The 24602-nt window shown below is 31.6% G+C and overlaps 1 protein-coding gene across 11 annotated transcripts in view; it reads left to right on the top strand.

Moving 5' to 3' along the window:
• LOC127072341 (protein Fe65 homolog) overlaps positions 1 to 24602 on the top strand; it is a 141108-nt gene that overhangs the window by 112883 nt on the left and 3623 nt on the right. For 10 of the 11 annotated variants that reach the window (XR_007785348.1, XR_007785347.1, XM_051012703.1 and 7 more), the window contains 9 exons: positions 17072 to 17260; positions 20239 to 20471; positions 20643 to 20761; positions 20945 to 21057; positions 21153 to 21351; positions 22081 to 22208; positions 22576 to 22826; positions 22937 to 23139; positions 23345 to 23521. Coding sequence is in view for 9 of the 11 variants with exons in the window: in XM_051012703.1 (XP_050868660.1) it covers positions 17072 to 17260; positions 20239 to 20471; positions 20643 to 20761; positions 20945 to 21057; positions 21153 to 21351; positions 22081 to 22208; positions 22576 to 22826; positions 22937 to 23139; positions 23345 to 23521 (1612 nt within the window). In the remaining 2 variants the exon portion in view is untranslated. The remainder of the gene's footprint in view (positions 1 to 17071; positions 17261 to 20238; positions 20472 to 20642; positions 20762 to 20944; positions 21058 to 21152; positions 21352 to 22080; positions 22209 to 22575; positions 22827 to 22936; positions 23140 to 23344; positions 23522 to 24602) is intronic. The other variant, XM_051012704.1, reaches the window with a different exon arrangement.

The raw sequence follows: 24602 nt of genomic DNA, 5'->3' as shown, positions 1-24602 counted from the left end.
AAAGAAAGAGAGAGAGAAAAAAATAAGGAAAAAGAAAAAAGTAGAATACAAATCCATAAGAAAGTAACTTGAAAACATTTGATATGATAACTTAATAAATCGAGTACGTAGCTTAAAAAAAAATAATACTAATAAAGAAGACAAAGAGAGAGAGAGAGACGGATAGACTTCAAAATCGAAACAAATAATACATTCTCGATATTAAATAAAAATAAAAAAAAAATAAAAAATACTCGAACGAAATTACAAAGAAATCAATCGAAGAAGAAGAAGAAGAAAAACAACAAAAAAAAAAACAGGAATAAACAGTGATGCCAAAAAGGAGTAATAAAAAAAGCACAGGATACAAAAAAAAAAGAGAGAGAGAGAGAGAGAAAATTAAAAAAGGTCACATGACTAACACCCCAGAACCGGAAGTGACTTAAAAACGACTTCATCGTACTCACGCGAGAAAGCAAATAGAAAGATTATAGAACATATATAGTTCGTGTTCTTTCGTTCGTTCGTTCGAGAGAGAAAGAAACGCATATAAAAAGAAATAGAAAAGAAAGGAAACGAGAGAAAAGGGAAAAAAAAGAAAGAAAGAAAGAAAGAAAATAAAAATAAAAATAAAAATAAAAAATGCATCGCGATCCGCCTGCACCGACCGCAAGGCGCCAGTAGTAAGGGCACGCGATGGTACGGCATGATGACGTCACCGGGAGGAGTCGAACAAAGTCGAACAAAGCCGAGACCTACCGAGAACCGTCGTTTCGTAGAACGTCGCCGTTCAGTCTGTGCCCGACCGTCGGTACGGTCAGTGAGCACTTGCGCATATATATATATATATATTTATATATATAGACACACACACACACACACACATATATATATACGTATATACATCCATCTTATTTTTATCCCCATATCAGCTTTTTTTTTATACTCCCACCACCCCCTTCCCATAAAATACTACGATACAAAAGCACACTAAGAGACATTAAATCGAATCGATCCTAGTGTTACGTTCTTCAATACGATCAGTGGTAGTGATAGTTGTCGTAGTGTTGGTGGGTACTGCTGGTAAAACGAACAAGGGGAGGTGCCGAAAAAGACTTGCGGAGGAAAAGAACGTCGAAATAATTATAGAAAAAAAAGAAGAAAATAAAAATTGTTATCTTTTTTTTTAAGACCATCTCTCTCTCTCTCTCTCTATTTCTCTCATACCAACCATCCAACACTCAATACCCCACTATCAATTTTTTCATTATCAATTTATCTTCCTCGTCTTCTTCAATTTTTTCTTGACATTTTTTCTTTTTTTTTTCTCCCTCTTCGAACGAAATTTTTCATTTATCGAGTATTTGGGAGGGGGAGACGAGAGTTGGTGGTGGGTGGTGGAAAGTATAAGGACATATATATATATACACACACACACATATATATATATATAAAGTAGACTTCCTTATAAATGAATAACAATTCCGTTGGTGTGGAAGTCGAGCTGGTGCCACGACTACCGTTGCATGCTGATCTTCGTGGTAGCTGACTGTAAGTAGTCTATGTATATATTATCCAATTGTTCTTTTTTTCTTTTTTAAATAAATTTTTTATGCTTTTCTTTTTTTTTTTAATGATATGTAAGTACTCACGTAGCTCAAATAATCTATTCTTAGAACATACATACGCACACAGAACGTCCTAATATTTTTAACATCGTTCGATGCAAATCATTATAGTCAAATAATTAATCTTTAACGTTTTATAAAGATTTGCTTCTTTCTCTCTTTTTTTTTTTCTTTTTCATTCATCATCATTATTACTTATTCGTTCGTTCATTCATTTAATTTTTTCTCTCCAACGTTTCATTTTTATTCGTTTTATACACGTTCGTTTCTTCTCTCTCTTTTTTTTTTTCTTTTTCCTTAATTAAAAAATTTTGTTTTGTTTTGTTTTGTTTTGTATCTTCCTTTCCCCGAACCCCGTAAGAGTTCGGACACCTTTGAACTCGACTAATACTAATAATAATATGCGTGCGCGCGACGCTGGTTTGTAAGAGTACAGGGCCTCGACTGTGTGCGTTTGACTTATTGCATTTGCGCATTCGAGACTCGAGCACGGACTCACCTAATCGATAGAAAACGAACGATACGTTCGAGTGAATTTTCTTTCGAGAATTTTCTTTTACTAACCACCCTGTATCTCATCTTTTCTCTCTCTCTTTTTTTTTTTGTTTCGTTTTGTTTTACTTCTTCTCTGATTCGTTTGATTTTTTAATTTTTTTATTTACCTTTGATTTTTTCATTTTTTCATTTTTTATACGTACACACACACACTTATATATTCACGTGTGTATGTGTATGTACGTGCGTGTAGATACGTGTGTATGTGAAAAAAATTTTTTTTTACTCTTTTATTTCTTCACCCTCTCTTTCAACCCCTATCCTCCACCCCCTTTACCCACGAGTTTCGTTTGATACGCTTTCGTTCGAAGGTGAGAGGCGAGATAATGGAATCGTCCGCGTTTCACCATGTTTATCGAGCCGAATATCTTTGCTTACCCGTTTGATTTTCATTCTGACGACTCTTTGCGATTTTATATTTGTTTATTTATTTATTTATTTATTTATTTATTTATTTATTTATTTTTCTTCTTTTTTTTTTTCCTCGTGTTTAAAAACATATATTCTCTCTGTGAATGATAATGCTTTATTTCGTCGTATATGTATTATTTCGTTGTCCAGTATTTTATTCTTGTTTTCTTTTTTTCGAACAGGATTATTTGTTCTTGTCGAGTCACACTCGACAATTCAATTTTTCTATTCTTCGACGTCGAAATATTTTTTTTTTTTTTTTTATTATCCTTTTATCCCTTTTTTTATTTCTGATTTGAAATCAATATACATTAATCGATCGTTCGTTTTTATTATACTAATATGTTCCACGATTATTCGATGTGTCATGGTAATCGATTTATTGTATTATGAAACGATATAATACTTTTTGTTTTTATTGTATTATGAAAACTTAAAAATTCTTTTAATCGAATCCTGAAAATTAATTTTGCTAAAATTGCAATTTTATGTATACACATATGTATAAAACTATATAATATATATTTTAGGAATTGATAAAAGAAATTAATTAACAATTACTATTACTATTACTATTATTATTTTCATTATTATTATTAAATATCACGAGATTGAATTATTTAAAATAATGAAAACTGATATTTAAAAAAAGGAGGAAAAAAGGTATTAAAAAAAAAAAAAGAGAAAAAAAGATTTGTTTCACCGATTCACCGATTATAGGATCCGCCTGAGTCAATTCGTTTTAATACGTAAATAATTAAAATGGAAAACGTGTACGTACGTAAACTCGAATTACGATTCGAAACGATTACAACAAAACTCTCTCTCTCTCTCTCTCTCTCTCTCTCTCTCTCTCTCTCTCTCTCTCACTCTCTCTTTTTACTTTTTTTTATACGTTACGAAAGAGGGCTTCATGTAAACGCCCATAAAACATCACTGAACTCCCACATGGAATACTTAAACAACGAGTCGTACGTAAATGCAGATTGTACATAGAAAGAATAAGGGATGAAGGTGAAAGGGAGGGTGGAAAGGAGAAATGGTAGGAGTATAGAAGGGTAGGTTGAGGTTCTTTAGGTGAAATCCTTCATAGTACACTCCTGTGTTTCTCTACTTAACGTTAGGGTTCTGTACGAAGGAAGGAGTCTACGTACACGTTTATGAATATAGTTGGACAAAGATAGACATAGAGAGAGAGACAGAATGACAGAGACAGAGAGAGAGACAGAGAGAGGGTGGATACGAGAGGATACAGGGACCAGAGGTGAACAGGAGACTGAGGGGTGAGTTGATGCTGAGGAGGGTTGAGGTAGGGTGAAAAGGGAAACGAAGGGATGGTCGATAAAAGCTACCCTATAGCATGGCTACGTTATTACGTATAAAACCCTGGATCGTTTCATGACTGCATTCTTTCTCTCTCTCTCTCTCTCTCTCTCTCTCTCTCTCTCTCTCTCTCTCTCTCTCTCTCTCTCTCTCTCTCTCTCTCTGTCTATATATGTAATTTTTTTTTTCTACACACCACGTGTGCAATATATTGTATTTAAGTCACCTTCTCTTTTTTTCTCTCTCTTTCTGTATTTTATATATTCTTTAATAATGACGAATAATCGAATCATTTGATATGTTTTGAACTTTTACGAGTGTCGAGTGTCGCTCGACATTTTAATATCGTCGTCGTCGTCGTCGTCGTTGTTGTTGTTGTTGTTGATAATGGTGATGGTGATGATGGTGTTGTTTTCTTTTTCTTTTTTCTTCTGTCCTTCTTGTCGAGTCACGCTCGACATTTCAAATCTTTTTTTTTTTTTTTTTTTTTTCTTTTTATTCTTCTTCTTCTTCGTCTTCGTCTTCGTCTTTTCGTCGAGTGAACGAAACGTTAAAATTTTTCTTTTTTCCATTTCTCTTTTTCTTTATTCGTTCTTTGGTCGATTCATATGTTCGTTTGTTATTCGTTTGTCTGTCTGTCGAGTGTCACTCGACAAGAAATATTCTTTCTTTTTGTTTTGCCTTTTCTTTTTCCTTTTCTTCGCGTCGAGTGACGCTCGACATTTGAATTTCTTCATCTTTCTCTTCTTCTCTCTTTCCCTTTTTTTATTTTCATTTGCTTTTTCGTTCGTCCGTTCGTTCTTCTCGAGTCACGCTCGACAAGAAATGGATTTTACTTTTTCAGAAATGGTTTTTCCCTTCCCATTCGTGTCGAGTGACACTCGACCATTTCAATTTTCTATTTTTGTTTCGGTCGTACTCAGTCGAGTCGCGCATTTTTCTTTTTTTTTTTTTTTGTTTTTTTTTTCTTCCTTTTTGGTAGACGAATTTTTTTTCCCCTCCATTTTTTTTTCTTTTCTTTTTTTTTTTTACGATAAACGAATTTAATCGAGATCGTTGAAGATTAATGGTGGAACGATTTGACGTTTTATAGATCTGATCGAATCACACCGATGAGTTTGAAGGAGTAACTTGTCACATATCATAATTTTTGTCTGTCTGTATGTTTATATATCTGTCTTTCTCTGTCTTTTTTTTTTTTCACGATCTTATCACGTTTCTCTGTCTTACTCTTTTCGTTCACTCTTCCTCCTTCTCACACCACTTGACGCCATTCTGGTTTTGCGACAATCGTTAATTAAAGCCGAATGCTCTCTGGAGTACTTCACGTTTGCACTTGTCAAAGTACTTTCTCTCTCTCTCTCTTTCTGTTTCACTCTTTTTTTTAGAAACACTTAATCACTTCATCGTTCAATACCTCGTTAATCGTGTCTCGTCGCCATTGAAATCGGATTTTAGAGTTAGACCTACGACACTTTCTTTCTTTTTCTTTTTTTTTTTTTTTTAATAAAAATAAAAAGATTAAATTTAATAAAAAGATATAAAATTTATTTAGTGAAGAAAACGAACGAGCGAATAAAGTAGAAAAAGAAGAGTGAAATTGTACGTAAGATTGAAATAAAAATTAATCGGTGAAACGAACGGAAAGAAACAAGACGAAACACTGATTGGAAATATAAAAAGAAAGATCGTAGGAGCTTCGAAGGAGTTACAATTAAAAAAAAAAAACAGGAAAAAGAGAAGAAAGGGAAGGGCTAGAAGAAAAGTAGTATCGAAAGAATATAATCGAAGTAAAAGAAATTACTCGACGAGCTAAATTAGAAGAAAAAGGAAAAAAGAATAACCTCTACAAGAACAAACGAAGATAGAAAAAAAAACTTATACCAGATATTTAAAAACGACGAACAAAATTCGAGATCTGCATTACAGTGTCAAAAAAGAAAAATCGAGCGACGAAAGAAGAAAAGAAGAAGAAAAAAAAAGCAAGAGGGTGAACCAGAAAGAGAGATAGAGAGAGAGAAGGAAAGAACAGAAAAAAGAAACGAAACAAAACAAAACAAAAAATAAGAAGAAGAAGAAGAAGAAGAAAACGAGAAGAAAATTCTCAACGAAAAATTACTCGCGTATGAATTTACAAAAAAAAAATAAAAGATGATCCAAAAGATCAAAAAAAAAAAAAGAAATTAAGTAGAACAGAAAATCACAAAGAGAGACAGAGTGAAAGAGAGAGAGAGAAAAAAAAAGAGAAAAAAACCAGAGAGAGAGAGAGAGAGAGAGAGAGAGAGATGGAGAAAAAGTCAAGGACCTTGGAAATATTCTTCAATCGTGACGTACCTTGATTCACTTTCTCCCCGTGCCCGACTATCATCGGCAGACGAACACGATCCTACCTTCTAAAATTAGAATCCACTTCACGCGTCTGATCTCACTCTCCCTCTCTCTCTCTTTCTCTTTCTCTATGTGTGTGTATGTGTCTCTCTGTCTCTCTCAGAGTCTCTTTTTCTTTTAAGTTTGCCTGACGTGTTCCCTCAACCAATCTCCGTGTTCCTTCCTTTGATCGTTTCTCAGTGGTCTCCCTTTCCTTACGAAATTCTACATCAGAAACGTGTTAGATCGATGCCCTTCTAATTTAAGGAAAGGAACATTTTTTTTCTCGTAGAAAAATCTATTCCGCGTTGTTGAATATTCAAAAGGAAACGTATTCCTCGGACGGCTATTTTTTTTTCTTTTTCTTTTTTTTTTTTTATTTGCATCTTTCTTTTTTAGTTATACGCGTTTTAATCTTTTCCTATTTGATAAATTTCGATAGGCGACTGATCGTTATTGTTATCGTTGATATAGTAATTTGTAATATAATTTGTACAGTTTTGTATTTTGTAATTTTGTCAATTATGATTGTGATTATTATTATTGTTGTTGTTGTTGTTATTAATTTTTTGGAATCGTTATTATTGTCATTATCTTTTATAGATTTAATGAATTATTATTATTGTTATTATTAATCTTTATAAATTTATTAACGTAATTATACGTTAATAATTTTATAAATATATGATTTATGAATTTATTAACGAAAAAAAGGGATTTATGATGATGAAAATTTTTCATTATCACAAAAAAAAATAAAAGATCATTTAATTTCCTCTTCCTTTATTTGTTAAAAGTTCCAACGATATTTCATTATTAAAAAGATTAGTTTAGATTAGATTTTATTTTATTTATTTATTTATTTATTTTCTTTTTCTTTTTTTAATATAAACGATTTATTAAAAATTCCGACATCTAATTTTAAAAAATAAAGACAATCTTGAGTAATGATAATAATAATAACAATAACAATAATAATAATAATAACATATTTAATTATTCAATTAATCACAAATATAAAAAAAATTTGTCGATTGTCGAATTCATTGAACTCGTTGATCTTAAAAATCTCACGTCTAAAATTAGACTACCATCTCTCCCTCTCTCTCTTTTTTTATTTCATTTTTTTTTCAATTTTATTTTATTCTTTTTTTTTATTTTCACGTTTGAACATTTCATAGTTTATCTCTTTCTATCTCTTTTTATACTTTCTCATATCGTCTGGAAACAATGAGAAAAAGCTTGTTCCTTTCCCTCTCTCTCTCTCTCTCTCTCTCTCTCTCTCTCTCCATCCCCTCTCCTCCTCTCTCTCTCTCTCTCTTTTTCTGTCTCTTTCAGCTTTGAAGTGAACGACGACGAGAGACGTGGCCGGCCATCAAAAATTCGAATTTTCTAGGAGAAAGATCAAACGTTGTTGAAACCGAAAGAAAGAAAGAGAGAAAGAGAGAGAGAAAGAGAGAGAGAAAGAGTAAGAGAGATAGATATAGAGATAGAAAACGGTATTATTTCGTTCAACGACTCGTGATGAAACCAAAAAAAGACTTCTAGTTCGTGACTCGCATGAAAGTATCGTCAAACGTTCGAAAATATAAGGATCTCAATTTTTCGATCGAGATGGCGCAGGAAAAAAAGAGAGAGAAGGAGAAAATGAAAAAAGTGAAAAAAAAAAAGAGAAAAAGATTAATTCATTGAGTCCGAATATAAATTTGGATTTCTGTTGATTAAACGAAACGTGGAAAATTTTTTCATTGAAATGAAGAATAATTGGAAAAGCAAAATTTTTTATATTTTGTAGACACGCACATATATATAGATATATATATATATATATATATATATATATATATATATATAAAACTAAATAAATTGTTAATGATCGATAATTTGTAATAATTCAATAATTACCGATTAACAACTCGTCCACAATGCAATTTCAATACGCTCGACAAAATTTAAATAACATTACCGAAACAATTATTTTCATATTTTAATTACACGTAAGTCATTACAAAATTATCGGCGCTTTCGATACGAAAATAAAAAAATTGAATTAAATTAAATTCAATCAAAAAAAGTAGAAGAACAAGAAGCAAGAGAAATTACCTCAAATGATTGATATAAAAATAAAAAAAGAAACGAACAAAAAGGAGAGCTGGAAAATGGATGAAAGTAAAAACAAAACAAAAAAAAAGTAAAAAAATGAAATAATAAGGTAGAGAAAGATAGAGAGAAACAGAGATAGAAATAGAGAAAAAGAGATAGAGAGAGAGAGAGAGAGTAAAAGACACGACGTATAATTTGAAATTGGATAAAATTTTCTTTTTACCTTTCTCTATGTTTTTTTTCTCCTTTTTTCGTTTTCTCTCTCTTCCTTTATAATAGGTAATATTTAATTAGGAAGTGTCTCGGATCGTTTAACGTAACTGACTTTACGATCTACGTAATATCCAGATCCCTGACGATTTTCACTAGGTAGGAGAGAGGAGGGGTCGTCTAATGCACACAGTTTCGAACGTCTCTGCTTTCCATTAACACCCGGAAAGCATTAGGTGCGCTAATGGTAATAGAACTTCTCCTCTTCGTGCACTAAGATAACAGCAGGTGTACAGATATTTCTCTCTCTCTCTCTCTCTCTCTCTCTCTCTCTGTCTTTCTTTTAGTTATCCTCCACCCACTCCAAATGGATATCACAGTGTTTCAAAAGAAAAAAGATAGAAATAATTTTAGTTAATCGTCTTCCTCCATTTTTTTTTCAAATTATTCACAAAATTGTTTTTATTCTAAACAAAACAAATTCAACAATGATTGAGCATCATTGATTTCTTTAATTTAAAATTTACGACTTAACACGTATGTACAGTTCGAATTTACGTTCATGAAATTATCAATGAAATATCAAAAGGTTTTGTTTGAAACACGAGAAAAATAATTTGTTTGGACGATGATTGAGAATCAGATTGTTATTTCTTCTTAAAATTTCGACTTGATCTTACTGTCCAATCAAGAAGGAATCTTTTATATTAACCAAGAAGAACATCGGTTTTATTCCAATTAAAGAAATATTGTTAACAGATTTGAGAATCACTGCAAATTCTTAGTTTGATACTTTCAATCTAATTTCTATTTATAACGAATTAATCGTCGATTTAACATCGTACGAAACGAACATTTAAAACTTTCACGAATCACAAAGTACTTCTTCATTCATACCGTAAAAACAAAATTATTTATCTTTGAGAACCACTGCGATCATCTCGAGATCGACGATTTCGTATTCGTATGTAATGAAAAAATGTTATTAGCTATGATATAATGGTATATCGTTATGTCGAGTGACACTCCATTTTAATCTCTCTCTCTCTCTCTCTCTCTCTCTCTCTCATACACACACACATACATACCTATGAAAAAATCTATATATATATTAAAAATAAGCCATTAGAAAAAGAGATGATAAGACTTATGTTTTTGCGGATCACCGATTACGTTCTATAGAAATTACTGCAAGAACTAAGAAGAAGAAGAAAAAGAAAAAGAAAAAGAAAAAGAAAAAGAAAAAGAAAAAGAAAGTAGGGAGGAATGGTTATAGGGTTGATGAGGGGTGGTGTTGGGACGTAAGGGAAAGGAGAAAGATTCCATTTCAAGGATTTATGATCGAACAGCGTGCGCGTGCATGTGACTCATCGCGACTTTGTTCAACGATGTCTGGTCCAAGTAATTTCTCAATGTTCCAGAGAAAGAAAGAGAGAGAAAGGGAAAGAGGGAGAGAGATAGCTAACCTAGAAATGTGTCACGTGGTATCACCATTACCGTACCTATTCGCCTTTACTTTTCTTCTACGAGCACCTAAATTATAGACTATCTCAACCTCTGTATCAACGTTTTTTTTTTGTTCCTTTACTCGATCATTTCTCTTTTATTCTCTTTTTCTTTTTCTTCTTTTTTTTTCTCTTTCGCAGTAAAAAGTACAAAAAGTAAGATGGACGATAGGTGAGTCGAATCAAACGTGCTGCTTTGCCATTGGTCGGATTGATCGACTGTATTCTTTCTTTTGTTTTTTCTCTGTTTCATAAAAATATCTTACGAAAAGTCACCCTTAAAAATACGTGTGTACGTGTGTGTGTGTGTGAGTATATATAGAAAAAGAAAAGAGAGACATATTAAGCAGACGTAATTAAGATGAAACCGATAGTTACGAAATGGTATATAGGGTGACCTTGGCGTCATAATTATCATATAAATATCTTTATGAGTTAATACGCGTAAAGGATAAAAGTCAATTTCTTTTTATTGTTACGCAAAAATTTTTTTTTCCTTCGTTATTTTCTTTCTTCTTTCTTCTCTCTCTCTCTCTTTCTTTCCTTCTCATACTTTTTTATCAGATCAAGCAAAAGGATTACGAAGAGGAGAATGTCGAAGGTGGTTTCCTTTTAAGTTATAAAATTTTATGTTATAGTAACAGCGTTCTTTGTAATAGTGTCTATAAATAGACGAAAAGAAAAAAGCGAGAAAGAAAAAGAAAGAGAGAGAGAGAGAGAGAGAGAGAGAGAGAGAGAGAGATGACGTGTGCTATTCGATTAGTCTTTCGTAAGAGAAAAGAAAGGAAGGTCAAGAATAGAAAAAGAATAGAGAAGTATATTGGTTAAAAAAGAAAAAAAAAAGAAAAAAGAAACGTGAAGGAAAGGAGAGAGAGAAAAAGACATTCTATGGAATCCTTGGGAATTCTTACATTATTTTTTATTTCTGTCCTTTTCTCGTAGTTATAGGATACCCATGGGAACGATAAAAGTACCGGCTTCTAATATACTCGTTCGTTAACGAGTAGAAAATATTTTCTTTTCTTCCTGAAGAGGGAGTTCTCTGTTTTCGTCTATCTAATTCATCGAATCCACGAGACTTTTTTCTATTTCTAACACTTTTCTAACGATTTCTTTTCCATTCCTAATATTTTTTCTAATGCCTTTTGTTTGTAATTCCTTTTCGTAATTTTCGTAGACTCTTTCATTTCTAATATTTTCTAATATTTCCTATTCCTATTTCTGACTATTTTCCCTCGCTTCTAAGAATTCTCTAACGATTTATCTATTTCTGATATTATTCTAATGACACTTTTTTTCGATATTTATCTAATTATTCTTCTATTTCTAATACATTGTCTAAGAATTTTGTCTCTTTCATTACTAATATATTTCATATATCTTCTAACATCTTTTCTATTTCTAAGATTTCTTTTAGATTCTTTTTAGATTATCTTTTCTTTTCTTTCTAATATATACTTCGTTTTATATTATCTTTAATTAATTCAAATGAATTTTCATTCATTTTATATCTCTCTCTCTGTCTCATACATTCTATCTGTCTCTCTTTGATCGTTACCTTTACGATCACTTTATCCTTTTTCTTTTTTAATATACGAAACTCTGAAATCGTCTCAATCCCTTCCCCTTTATCCCCCCCCCCCCTAATTTCTCTCGTCATATTTTTTTCTTTTTCTTTTTGAAGGGTTGGAGAAGTGGGGAGAAGTGGTGTGGGTGTTGAAGGAAAGGACTCTCATCTTCTCTCCCTCTTCTAAGATTTTAATCTAACTTATGCGATAAAACGCGATCAAAAGCGAGAAGGGACACATCGTGTGCTCGTTTGGCGAACGAATTTCGTACGTGCTTCGAATCGAACACGTTTATTATTCTAATTTATATCTAACTTCTTTTTCGATTCTCCCTTGTTCTTTTCAATATTCATTTAAATTTTATACCTTGTTGATATTCGATTCTTAAGGAAAAAGAAAGAAAAAGAAAGAAAAAAAAGAAAGATAGAAAAAAATCAGATCTATTACCAATGAATTTCTTCGTTTAAAATGATTGGATCATTATTATATTATTGTTTTTTACAATTTTTCAATCAATAATAAAATTAATAATTATCTATATGCGTTAATCGTTTGTATTATTACATATGTCGACCGTCAAAAGAAAAAAGAAAAAAGTTGCAAATAATTACGAAGCATTACACATAGTATTCATGTAATAAGAAAAATTCTAATTAATTTCTAACGAAACTAATTTGTTGAAATATTACGTGTTCGTAAGTAAAGAGAAAATATTTGCAAAAATGTTTCAACGTGAGAGATTGTTATATGCGTCTGAAACATTTTCGAAGAAGAGAAAAACGAAAAGAAAAAAGGTATAATCATCCTAATTAATTTCTAATGAAACTAATTTGCGAGACGTATGAATGCGAACGAGGAGAAAAAGATTGCGAAGGTATTTCGATTTAAGACGTTGTTAAGTACTCATTAAACATTTTTACGGAATAAAAAACACAAATTCTAATTAATTTCTAACAACTTTATATTTACGACATTTTTACGAATATAAATTATATAGAACATATTCAGAGAATAAAAAACAAAAATTCTAATTAATTTCTAACAACTGTATATTTACTACATTTTTATGAATATAAATAATAATAATAATAATAATAATAATAATAATTTTTATGTAAAAATGACAAAGTTATAAAATATCAAGTTCATTAAATCAAATAATTATAAAAAATAATAATAATAATAATAATAATAATAATAATAATAACAATTCTTATTAAAATATAACAAAGCAAGGAAATATCAAGTTTATTAAACTAAATAATGATAATAATAATAATAATAATTATTATTATTATTATATGTATATATCGTACTCTAATTCATATCAATAAGAACCAGTAGAAAAATTTCATTTCAATGCAACATCCGTAAAAGAAAAGAATCGTCACGATGCGTCAGAACAAATCATCATCCCTCTTCGTATCACGCCCATAACCAAATAGAAAGCTAGGAAGAGTATAATACAAAAATTATCAGATAAAATTTGGCACGGTTCGTAAAATCGGGCTAACGATGCAATTTGTTGGGTGTTAATCTGGCCCATCTCACCTTTCTCTCTCTCTCTCTCTCTCTTTCTTTCTTTCTATCTATCTTTCTCATCTGATGAAAAGAAACCTTCGAACGAAATGAAGAAAGAAAGATATAAAATAAAGAGGAAAGAAAATAAATAAAAGAAAAGAAACACAATAAAAACGAACGAGCAGGCAGACAGACAGAAAAGAAGAATCAAAAACAAAAAAAGAAAAAAAATAGACAGACAAATAGACAGACAGACAGACAGACAGACAGACAGGGAAAGATAGATAGAGGTAGAAATAAAGATGGAGAGAAGAGAGAGAAAGAACAACAAAAATTATGAAAAAAAAAAGAATAAGAAAAATAAGAAGAAGTAAAAGAACGGAAGAATAAAAAAAGAAAAGAAACAAAAAGATAAAAAAAGAAAAAGGAAAGAAAAGAGAATTGTATGGAGAAAGCAAAAGAGGGTGTACGTGGGCGTCCGTAGGAAGTGAGCCAGAACCAGAGAGTGTAACAGAGAGAGAGAGAGAGAGAGAGAGAGAGAGAGAGAGTGCTTCTCTCTTCGCTTCGATCAATACATACTACCGGCGAAGCCTCCCTCCATCCACCCCTAAACTACCCCTGCCATTCCGTACCCTTCCATTCGACCCTCATGACTAAGAGAGAGAGAGAAAGAGAGAGAAAGATAGAACGATAGAGAGAGAGAGAGAGAGAGAGAGAGAGAGAGAGAGAAAGATACGAACAGATAGAGAGTGAGAGAGATAGTGAAGAGTTCAGGTTTTCTCTTTTATAGATACGGCACTGGCGTATGTCTTATCGGCTGGTTGACTCTCTGCACGTTTAGAAAGACCTCGTGTCTCCCTTCTTCCTAACATTCTAAAACTCGATCCACCCAACCACCCCCTTCTTTGAACCCCAACCTTAACCACCTCTGACCACTCGATATCTTCTGTACGGTTATTCTTTTTTTTTTTCCTTTTTTCTTTCTTTTTTTCTTTTCTTTCTTTCTTTCTTTCTTTCAACTTTTGTTTCTTTGTTTCTTTCTTTGCTTTGTTTTCTTTCTTTCTTTGTTTCTTCCTCGTTCTTACTTTTTTTTTCTTGGTTTTTTTGTTCCTTTTTTTGTTCTTTAAGTAACCTCATCCGTGGTGACCCTATCTTCGATTTGGCTTCGATAAATGGCTTGTCCTTTGAACGAAGTATTCGATCTCTGTTCGTTCCCTGTCGTATTATTTCTTTCTTTCCTTCTTTCTTCCCTTTTTCTCTTTTTCTTTTTTCTTTTTTCTTTTTCTTTTTCTTTCTCCTTTATTTCGCTTTATTAATCCTCCATTTCTGCCTTATTCCCTTCCGACGAATTTTTCGTTCTCGACGATTCTTCTTTCGTTTTCTTTCATTTTATTTCATTTTCTTCTTTCGGCATTCTTTTTTCTTCCTTTTGTTTTTTTCTTTTTCTCTTCTTCTTCTTTTTGTTTCGTCATTAGATGTCAGATCGAGTTTTGTTACAATTGGATCTTCGATAAATTTTTTTGATTAAATTTGATATCCTAATAAAAAAAAAAGAGATAAAAAAATAACAAAGAGAAGAATCAAACGAACGAATGAACAAACAAGAAAAAAACAAAACCAAAAATTCAAGAAACCCTAATCCTCGCCCTTTCTCTTACCCAAAAACGACTCAAAAGAAAAAAAGAAGAAAAGAAGAAAGAAAAAGATGAGAAAAGAAAAGAAAGATATCATGATTTCAACAGGATGGGATAAATAACGGGCTTCGTGCGGTGTAATTTACTACACACGGACAGGTGCCTCGCGAGTATCTCGCCTTACGACCTAATTGGGTTTAATTACACCTGACTGAAAGTTACGAGACGTAAATGTCCACACATACATATATATATATATATATGTACATGTATATATGTATGTATGAATACATGTATATATATACATATATACGTATATAGAGAGTAAACGTACATAATAGGTGGACTCGCGGTCTCCCCCGTCAGCCGATTTTGGTCGGTGCAATTGGCCTTGAGAGTTTATGACTCAGCGCTAATTACCGTCCTCTAATTACGCTAACTTCTCTGCGTTTGAAGTCACATGGGAGTACGTCACTCGTCAACGATATCGATTATGGATAAATCGTTGAAAGAAGTTTCATCGGATTCTTATCTTAACTAAACTAATTTTCTCTAAATCGAATTACGATAGGTAGGTTTATTCCGTTTATAATAGATTGATTTGTTCGTTGGTTAGATTTTGGGTTTTCTTTTTTTTCGTTTATCTCATCAAAGAAGGATTAATAAGATCATTAATCGGTATCACGATGCTGCGGTTTCATCGTTGATAATGAAACTATGAAACAACTCGTTATTTCTATCATGGAACATGCTAATCTTACGACTTCTAAAAAAATATTGCCTACCCCAAATTCAAAATCATTATATTCCGCATCATCAATGAGATCAATCGATCGATTCTGCGGTTCAACCGCATTGATGATATCATCAAGTCCTGCCTATATCATTCACTCTCTACTTATCTATATCTATCTTTATCCATCTTACTCTATCAACCCTGAAACCTCTTTTTGGCATATCGCCAATTTCACGTAGCCCAAATGCTTCCCCACTACTCTCCTTGCATCCCTAGATCCCTGTTTCCCTCACCAATTGCAAAATAGTCTCATTTAACTTGGTGTGTATGATATATGCAAGTAACACTGCTAAAAAAACTCGATATCATAGTAGAACGATACTACGGTGCACAGAAAAAAAATAAATGAACAAAACTAAAGAAACGAAAGAAGAAAAGGAATAGGTAAAAAGGCCGAACGAAGAACAAAAAGAAGAAGAAGAGAAAACAGAAAAAGAAAGAAAGGGTTGCATCTATAGGAAGCAAAAAGGGTCGGTGTAAAATTTCATCCCTAGTGAACCCCTTAATAGTACCTACCTACCTACCTACCTACCTACCTACCTACCTACCTACCTATCTATCTACCCCTCTTTTACAAAAGAAATATAATTAAATGACTTTATAAATCTTACAAACTTTAACATTTACGTTGAATTTTGTAATAATTATAATTCAATTTTTAATAATATTACTTATCGTCATATTAAGTGTTCGAAAAAAAATATTATCAGGTGTTATATGTATTAGTTAATACGTCTGATAAATGTCTGATCGATATATTTTTTGATGATCTAATTATTTGATGATCTAATTTATTATAGTCTTTTCGAGAATAAGATTAGATTGGTCTTAGTCTGTCCTCGTAAGCATCGAGTTAATCCCTTTAATTACTTTAACAGGAAGTTCGCGAGCATGTACTAACAACTATGTGTTCGTCTCTGTTGTTGTCCGACACTTATCGTTCGTCGATCGTCAATTATAACGCAATTAAATCCAACATGGCAATTAAATCCCGTAGGATTTCTCTTATTTTATAATATCTATCGTTAGAAATAAATTAAAACAACACGTCGATCTTAAAAGAATTTTAATTAGAGGGACGATTAGCATTGTTCGAATTATTATCATCGAGTAAGACGATCATATGGATTTACAAATGGATCTATGGATCCTATAGCTTTCGTATCCTCTTCTTCTTCTTTTTTTTTTTTAATTACCATAACAATATTTATCGACAATAGTTATACAACAGTTTTTTCTTCAGTTTGATTTTTTTCGATTAAATTTACAACGAATAAAATCATTGAAGAATTCGACGATGAGAATTGCAGTGGGTGGGTGAAATAGATGTGAATGCAACGATCCATAAAAAATATATATATATGTATTAAATCGATCGATAAGGAATGAGGAAGAAATAAAAAAAAAAGAAAAGAAAAATGAAAAGAAGACAATTAGATCCTTCTATTGGGGTTTACGAAACCTGATTTAGGTACAGCAGCGAGGGTGTGACGGAGTCAGCTTTGGTCGACGACACCCTCAACGGGAATCCTCGACCATCGTCCCCGTCGTCCTCGCCGCCTTCCACGTCTACGTCATCATCGATCCTACCACCTAGATCTTCTTTGCTCCAGCAAACAGGATCTACCGTCAACGCTGCGGATAAATCCGCTACGAGAATGTACGTACGAATAAGCTCGATCGTACCTCTCTCTCTTTATCTATCTCTCTTTCTATCTCTATCTATCTATCTATCTATCTATCTATCTCTATCTCTATCTCTATCTCTTTCTTTCTATTAGATTCAGCTTGCTTTGTATCTGTCTATCTCTTTCTTTCTCTTTCCATTTATCTATCTACCTATCTCTTTCTTTCTCTTACTTATTCTTAAGTTCATTCATTAGCTTATTTTTTTTTTCAAGTGTTTCTCATAAGTGTGATTGGCCAATAAGTGTCGTCGAAATTTTTGATATATATATACATATATATATATATATATATATATATATATATATATATGTATCGTTTTTATATTTATAAATGAAAATAAATCAAAAATTGATTCGAATCTGTTGGGGTAGATTTTGAATATAAAAAGAAACTAGTCATCTCTTTAGTGCAAGAGAAGAAACACTAATAACAGATAACAATGTTTTTTTTTTACTTGCATTGTTTCTACTGGGCAAGATAAAGAATAATTGAATTTTATTGATACTAATTTGTAACACTAATCGGTGTATAGTAGCGTTTATAATTGATAATAAATGACACTAATACAAATATTACAATTTTATCGACGCATAATCTAACACTAATAATTAACAATAATGTTTATAACGATACTAATAATACTAATGAAAAATAGCAGTATTTTATTTATACCATGTAACGCTAGTAAACAAGTATACTATAGTAACGTTTTTTATGATGCTATATGACACTTATAAAAATCATTTAAGAAATTTACTTTGTTGTAAAAACACTAATAAATAATACTGATACTTTACCGATATGATAAAACACTATAATATAAGTATTGCTTAGGATTTTACAAAACACTAATAATTTTACCAATATCGAAAAATGTAAAATAAATAATTGCAGTAAAACACTAATGGATTATAATAATATTTTTCTGAATTATCACAAGAGAGATAAGAATTATCACGGACCACTAATAAATTATTATACCATTTTACTAATTAGTAATTTCATTAACACTAGAAGATACTAAAAAAACAAAATTGTACAATATTAATATATACGACACTAATGAACACTAACATATATCGACATTTTACTATTACTATTTGTTGACAAAGAAATTATGCAACACTAAGAAAAGAAAGAATGAAAAGAAAAGAAAACGAACACTTGCATTGCAATTAATTGTTGAAATATCATTAGTGTTAATTTAATATTTTTCAATATTATTAAAATATGAAACACTCGTCAATATCTTATAACTGCAGTTACATTTCGTACTAATAGACAATACCAAAACGGAGAGAAAGAGAGACACTTACAACACTAATGAATAAATCAACAATATATTTCATTAATAACAATAATATGATATGATTAAACAAACACTAATAAACGAAACTTTACATTATTATTTACATTAACATTTAATAAAATTAACTTCTTATATTATATTAATATAAGAAATTAATTTTAAACGACATTAATAACACTTAACTAAACTAATAACACTTACAACACTACAAAACAATTTTTTATTTAAATATATAATATTTATTATCGAATCACGACAATAGTTATTGGCCAATCCAAATAATATAACTAATTAAATCTTTATTTATTTATTTATTTATTTATTTATTTATTTATTTATTTATTTATTTATTTATTTATTTTTCACTTACATTTATTTTCATTTTATATACCTCTCTCTTTCTCTCTCTTCCTCTTTCTATCCCTCTCTAAACTCTCTCTCTCTCTCTATCTCTATCTCTATCTCTATCTCTATCTCTATCTCTATCTCTTTTTTCTTTCATTCTCTCTTTCTTTCTTTCTTCATTCTTGCAAAGAGCGATCGATTTCTCGAGAGCTAGGCGGATCAATAAAGTGTCCGCCGCTTTTAGTTGACCTGGCAAAGTAAATAGCTTTCGTAGGTACGATGTAGCTTGTTCGTACTTGCCTTCGATCGAGAGCATTGTGTGTGTGTGTTTGTGTGTGTGTGTGTGTATATGTGCGTGTATATATATATATATACATATATATATATATATTCTTTCGTAGTATGTATTTTGTTATTTACATATTATATATGTATATATCGATTGTCTGGGTCGAAACCCACCCGCTACGAAGAAAATTTCCCTTACGTGGCTTCAACGTCTGTCTATTTGGTTGCTGCAGTAAATAACAGCATATGCTTTTCATATATTCATACATATATATATATATGTGTGTGTATATAAGTGCAAGAAAAAATATATATATATTTATATATATATAAATATATAATGAAAAAAAATATATATATATACATATATACATACGTATGTAAAAATGCATTGCCTTGAGTCTCGTACTAATTAAAAATTAGTTCGTAAATTTGATGCTAGATGGCGTTGCGGCGTTGACTATAAACAAATGCAATCGTTGATGTGACGTAGCTCGTTAAATATGAGATTTTATATTGTGATTGATCGATGAGAAGAAAAGAACAAAAAAAAGATAATACACCCAACAATTCCACACCCTTTTTGCCCTCCCCCAGCTAAAAAAAAGAAAACCTAACCTAAAAATAGTCACAAGATCGAAACCCAATAGCCTATCCCTGTCTACCAGTATATACCGCATAGTAATGTAGTAATCAGCCTTGTTTTGTAATTTGTGTGTTTTATGAATTTTGATCGATTCAAATATATATTTGCCTTAGCTTGGCGTTGATTGGTCCGATCGATTTCCACAGCAAGGGTGCCTGAATACATTTATACACACATACACACATATATATATATTATATATATATATATATATATATATAGTGTAAGAAAAAAATGTTGGAAACGAACCGGAACCGGTTTAAAAACGATCCGATCGGCGCGTGTTCTTTTCTGCAAACTATTATACTGAACTAAATACTGACAAATACACAGTTATATATACTGTGGTTCAATATTTCAGTTATTGCGAGAAAGCCGATAACGAAACAACAGAGATGGGTGGTGTACCACATGTCGAGGGTGGCTTGAACAGCGAGCTCTACGCTGTACCTGTTAAACGGAGACAGCCAAAGGATCAAAAAAACAATTCCGCATTGCAGAATAATGTTCAAGACAAGGCACCGAACGAAGTTGACACGAACGATTCCGAGGACAAGGATGAAAACTTGCCACCCGGTTGGCAAAAGCACGAAGGTACCTTAGTTTTCATTTTTTCGTTTTTCTTTTCTCTCTCCATTTTTTTCTTTTCTTTTTTTTTTGACTAGGTTGGAAGACTTTTTTTAGATCTAGATCTCTAACGAATACTCTTCTTTTTTCATTTTTTATATTTTTTTTTTATATTTTTTTCTGTTTTTGCCTTTCCAGACGAAAACGGTCCTTACTACTGGCACGTTAAAAGTGGAAACATTCAAAGGGAACCGCCTGAAGCACCGTTGCATAACAAAACTGAGAATCGTAGAAGCTTGGTCAAGGACAACGACAGCGTGAGTTTTCAATTGGTATTTCTTTCTTTTTTTTTTTTTTTTGATAAGGGCTGCGGACTAGGTCAATGGACAAACGAACGATTTGTAATGAGAGACTCTGTTACAAAATTCTGTACATTTTTTCTTTTTTTTTTTTTTACAAACGTGATCATACGATTCAAAAATTTGTTCATATTATTACAGATAAATAATTTTCATGGTCTTGGTGGTATGGTTAACACCGTAACACGTAGCAACACAAGCTCGGCTCTTGATCAGGAATTGGAGAACAAAAGGAAGGTCGAACTAGCACTTAAGTAAGAACAATATTTTTTTAGTTAGTAATTGTTTATCGATTAACTTGGTTATTAAAAAAAATGTTTCTTTTGTTATTAAAAATTTCATTAAACAGACGAAGAAGCTATCCAGCCAGAGCTGATTCTGAAGGTAGGGACAAGCCGATTAGATTCGCTGTACGATCGTTAGGCTGGACTGAAATCGCTGAAGAAGATCTAACACCTGAAAGATCTAGCAAAGCGGTTAACAAATGCATCGTTGATCTATCACTCGGTAGAAACGATCTACTCGACGTCGTTGGACGATGGGGTGATGTAAGTTTCTTTTTTATTTCTCTTCGCCATTTGTTCGACTATCTTAGTTCTAGTTGATTGTCGAACGAAATTTTTTTTGTTTTAATCTTTTTATTTTTTTATTTTTTTTTTTCAATTAAATTTCAATCAATTTTTCTATTCGTCGATTCGCCAAGGTTCATTGACATCGAGGTTTCTCAATTTGTAAATTTAATGATCGCGTTCTCGTAATATTATTAATTTTTTGTAGTTCGTAAATTGCAATTTTTCGTTAATTCGTACAATTGCAATTTTTTTTGGAAGAAAAAAAAATTGAAGTAATTCTTGTATATCGATTCGTAGACCACCGCGACTTTCTAAGATTGCAACACGTTGCAGGTTTTCGTGGATTCCGTAGATTTCGTAAATTGCGATTGTTTGATTTGTAAATTGCAACAGATTCGAATATCGTTCGTTTGAAAATTGCAATGGATTTTGAAACTTGAAAATTGTCGATGTTTCAAGAAACTTGGCAGATCTTTTCGCGTTTCGAATGTTCAAAGATTAAAACAGATTTTGGAAAATTGCAAAATTTGGATTATTAATAATTTCAACAAATGCTATCGTCACGAAAATTTAGGTGTTTAACCAACTCGATCTCGCGCTGTGATTGTTGAAATTAGTAAAAAAAAAAAAGAAAAAAAAATGGAAAGGAAATTGAAAAAACAAATAATAGAAATTTATAAATTGAAATTTGTTTAAACATTTCAGGGAAAGGATTTGTTCATGGACCTAGACGAGGGAGCCCTAAAACTAATAGATCCAGAGAATCTGACGGTACTGAACACTCAGCCAATTCATACAGTCAGAGTTTGGGGTGTTGGAAGAGATCACTGCCGGTAAGTTATCAACGACGACAACAACAACAATAACAACAACAATAACAACAACGACAGTAGCAATAACAACAATAATAATAATAAAAAAAAAACAAAAAAAAAAGAACTAGCAGTAATCAAAATCCCTATAAAATTCATTGATATTAATCAATAAACATTTGTTACATGTCCAATTCAAAAATCTTTGGACGAACCCAACAGTGAGAGGTAAATATTGATCGACATTGAACTCTATCTGAATCAAACTCTTTTCACAATCTTACGACAAACTTAAATATTAACAATTAAACAAAACAAAACAAAACAAAACAAAACAAATGAGTAAAAAAGGAGCAATTAATTAATCAACTGTTTAAATTTGTCAAAGGGACTTTGCTTATGTAGCAAGAGACAGGTCAACTCGAAAGCACATGTGTCACGTGTTCCGTTGCGACATCCCAGCACGTACGATCGCAAATACTCTTCGTGACATATGTAAGAAGATCATGATCGAACGATCGCAACATCAGAATCTAGCTAAGCCTGTTGATATCAATGGTCGAACGAGCCTGGCGACGAGACCGACGAATTTACCAACTGAACATCGACGTTTTCACAGAAACGGACAGGCCCTAGTCAGTGAGTAACCTTTACAATTAATAAAAAAAAAAAGAAAAAAGAAACGACAACAAAAACTTTGGTTGTCAAAAGAAAACAAAAATAGATGGAACAATTGTTTATTATTGCAGCACAATCATTTCCAACGCCAATGGAAGAACCAAAGAAAGTATTAAAGGCACAATATCTTGGCTCGATGCAGGTCACTTCGGCAACTGGTATGGAAGTGTTAAATGATGCGATAGATCATATCGTATCAAACACACCATTGAATCAATGGAGAAACGTTAACGTTGCAGTAGCACCTAGCATGATCTCTATACTCACACCAAACGTAAGTGATCTTTTTTTCTCTTTTTGTCGTTGTCGTTATCGTTGTTGTTGTTGTTGTTGTCATGGTTGTTGTTGTTATTGTTGTTGTTGTTGTTTTCGTAAATAATCCGCAACAACAAATTTTTTATCCGTAATAATAATAATATAATAATAAGTAAAGTACAATTGATTGTTAGATGATTAAGAAAATTGATTTATATTCGTAGGATGACAAGTTGATCACCGAATGTCGAGTTCGTTACTTGTCCTTCCTTGGTATTGGTCGTAACGTTAAACAATGCGCTTTCATCATGCATACAGCCCAAGATCTTTTCATCGCACATGTCTTCAACTGTGAGCCTAGCAGTGGTGCTCTCTGCAAAACGATCGAAGCAGCATGCAAGGTATAAATATATCCATCGATTCAACTATTTTAAATTTGCTCCATATGTCTGGATTATAAACGTACATACTGACAATTCTTAATCCAATATTTTTCTTATTAATAGCTGAGGAATGAGATTAGAAACGTTTTCGTATTATTAGAATCGAAATCTAGACTGTTAACTAGGTTTAAATAGACACCCCAATTAATTGTTGGAAATGTACTACTTCTCTATTGTGTACTTAACTGAGATATCACTGATATTTAAACAATTCTATAGAACTTGAATTAATCTAACAAATTGACAGTTATTAAAAAAGCGATGGATCCATTTGTTTGTTATAATAGCCAAGCTATTAAAAACGTATGAACCCAAATAGAGATTCATGAACGATTTTAACAAATTGACAGTACTTCTTCAAATATTTTTTCTTATTAATAGTTGAGGGATGAGATTAGAAACATTTTCGTATTATTAGAATCGAAATCTAGACTGTTAACTAGGTTTAAATAGACAGCCCAATTGATTGTTGGAAATGTACTACTTCTCTATTGTGTACTTAACTGAGATATCACTGATATTTAAACAATTCTATAGAACTTGAATTAATCTAACAAATTGACAGTTATTAAAAAAGCGATGAATCCATTTGTTTGTTATAATAGCCAAGCTATTAAAAACGTATGAACCCAAATAGAGATTCATGAACGATTTTAACAAATTGACAGTACTTCTTCAAATATTTTTTCTTATTAATAGTTGAGGGATGAGATTAGAAACATTTTCGTATTATTAGAATCGAAATCTAGACTGTTAACTAGGTTTAAATAGACACCCCAATTAATTGTTGGAAATGTACTACTTCTCTATTGTGTACTTAACTGAGATATCACTGATATTTAAACAATTCTATAGAACTTGAATTAATCTAACAAATTGACAGTTATTAAAAAAGCGATGGATCCATTTGTTTGTTATAATAGCCAAGCTATTAAAAACGTATGAACCCAAATAGAGATTCATGAACGATTTTAACAAATTGACAGTACTTCTTCAAATATTTTTTCTTATTAATAGTTGAGGGATGAGATTAGAAACA

The sequence above is a fragment of the Vespula vulgaris genome, chromosome 25, assembly GCF_905475345.1.
Source record: "Vespula vulgaris chromosome 25, iyVesVulg1.1, whole genome shotgun sequence".
In the NCBI taxonomy this organism is placed as follows: Eukaryota; Metazoa; Arthropoda; class Insecta; order Hymenoptera; family Vespidae; genus Vespula; species Vespula vulgaris.
The sequence above is the reverse complement of the archived record's forward strand: the minus strand, read 5'-3'. Positions and strand labels throughout refer to the sequence as shown.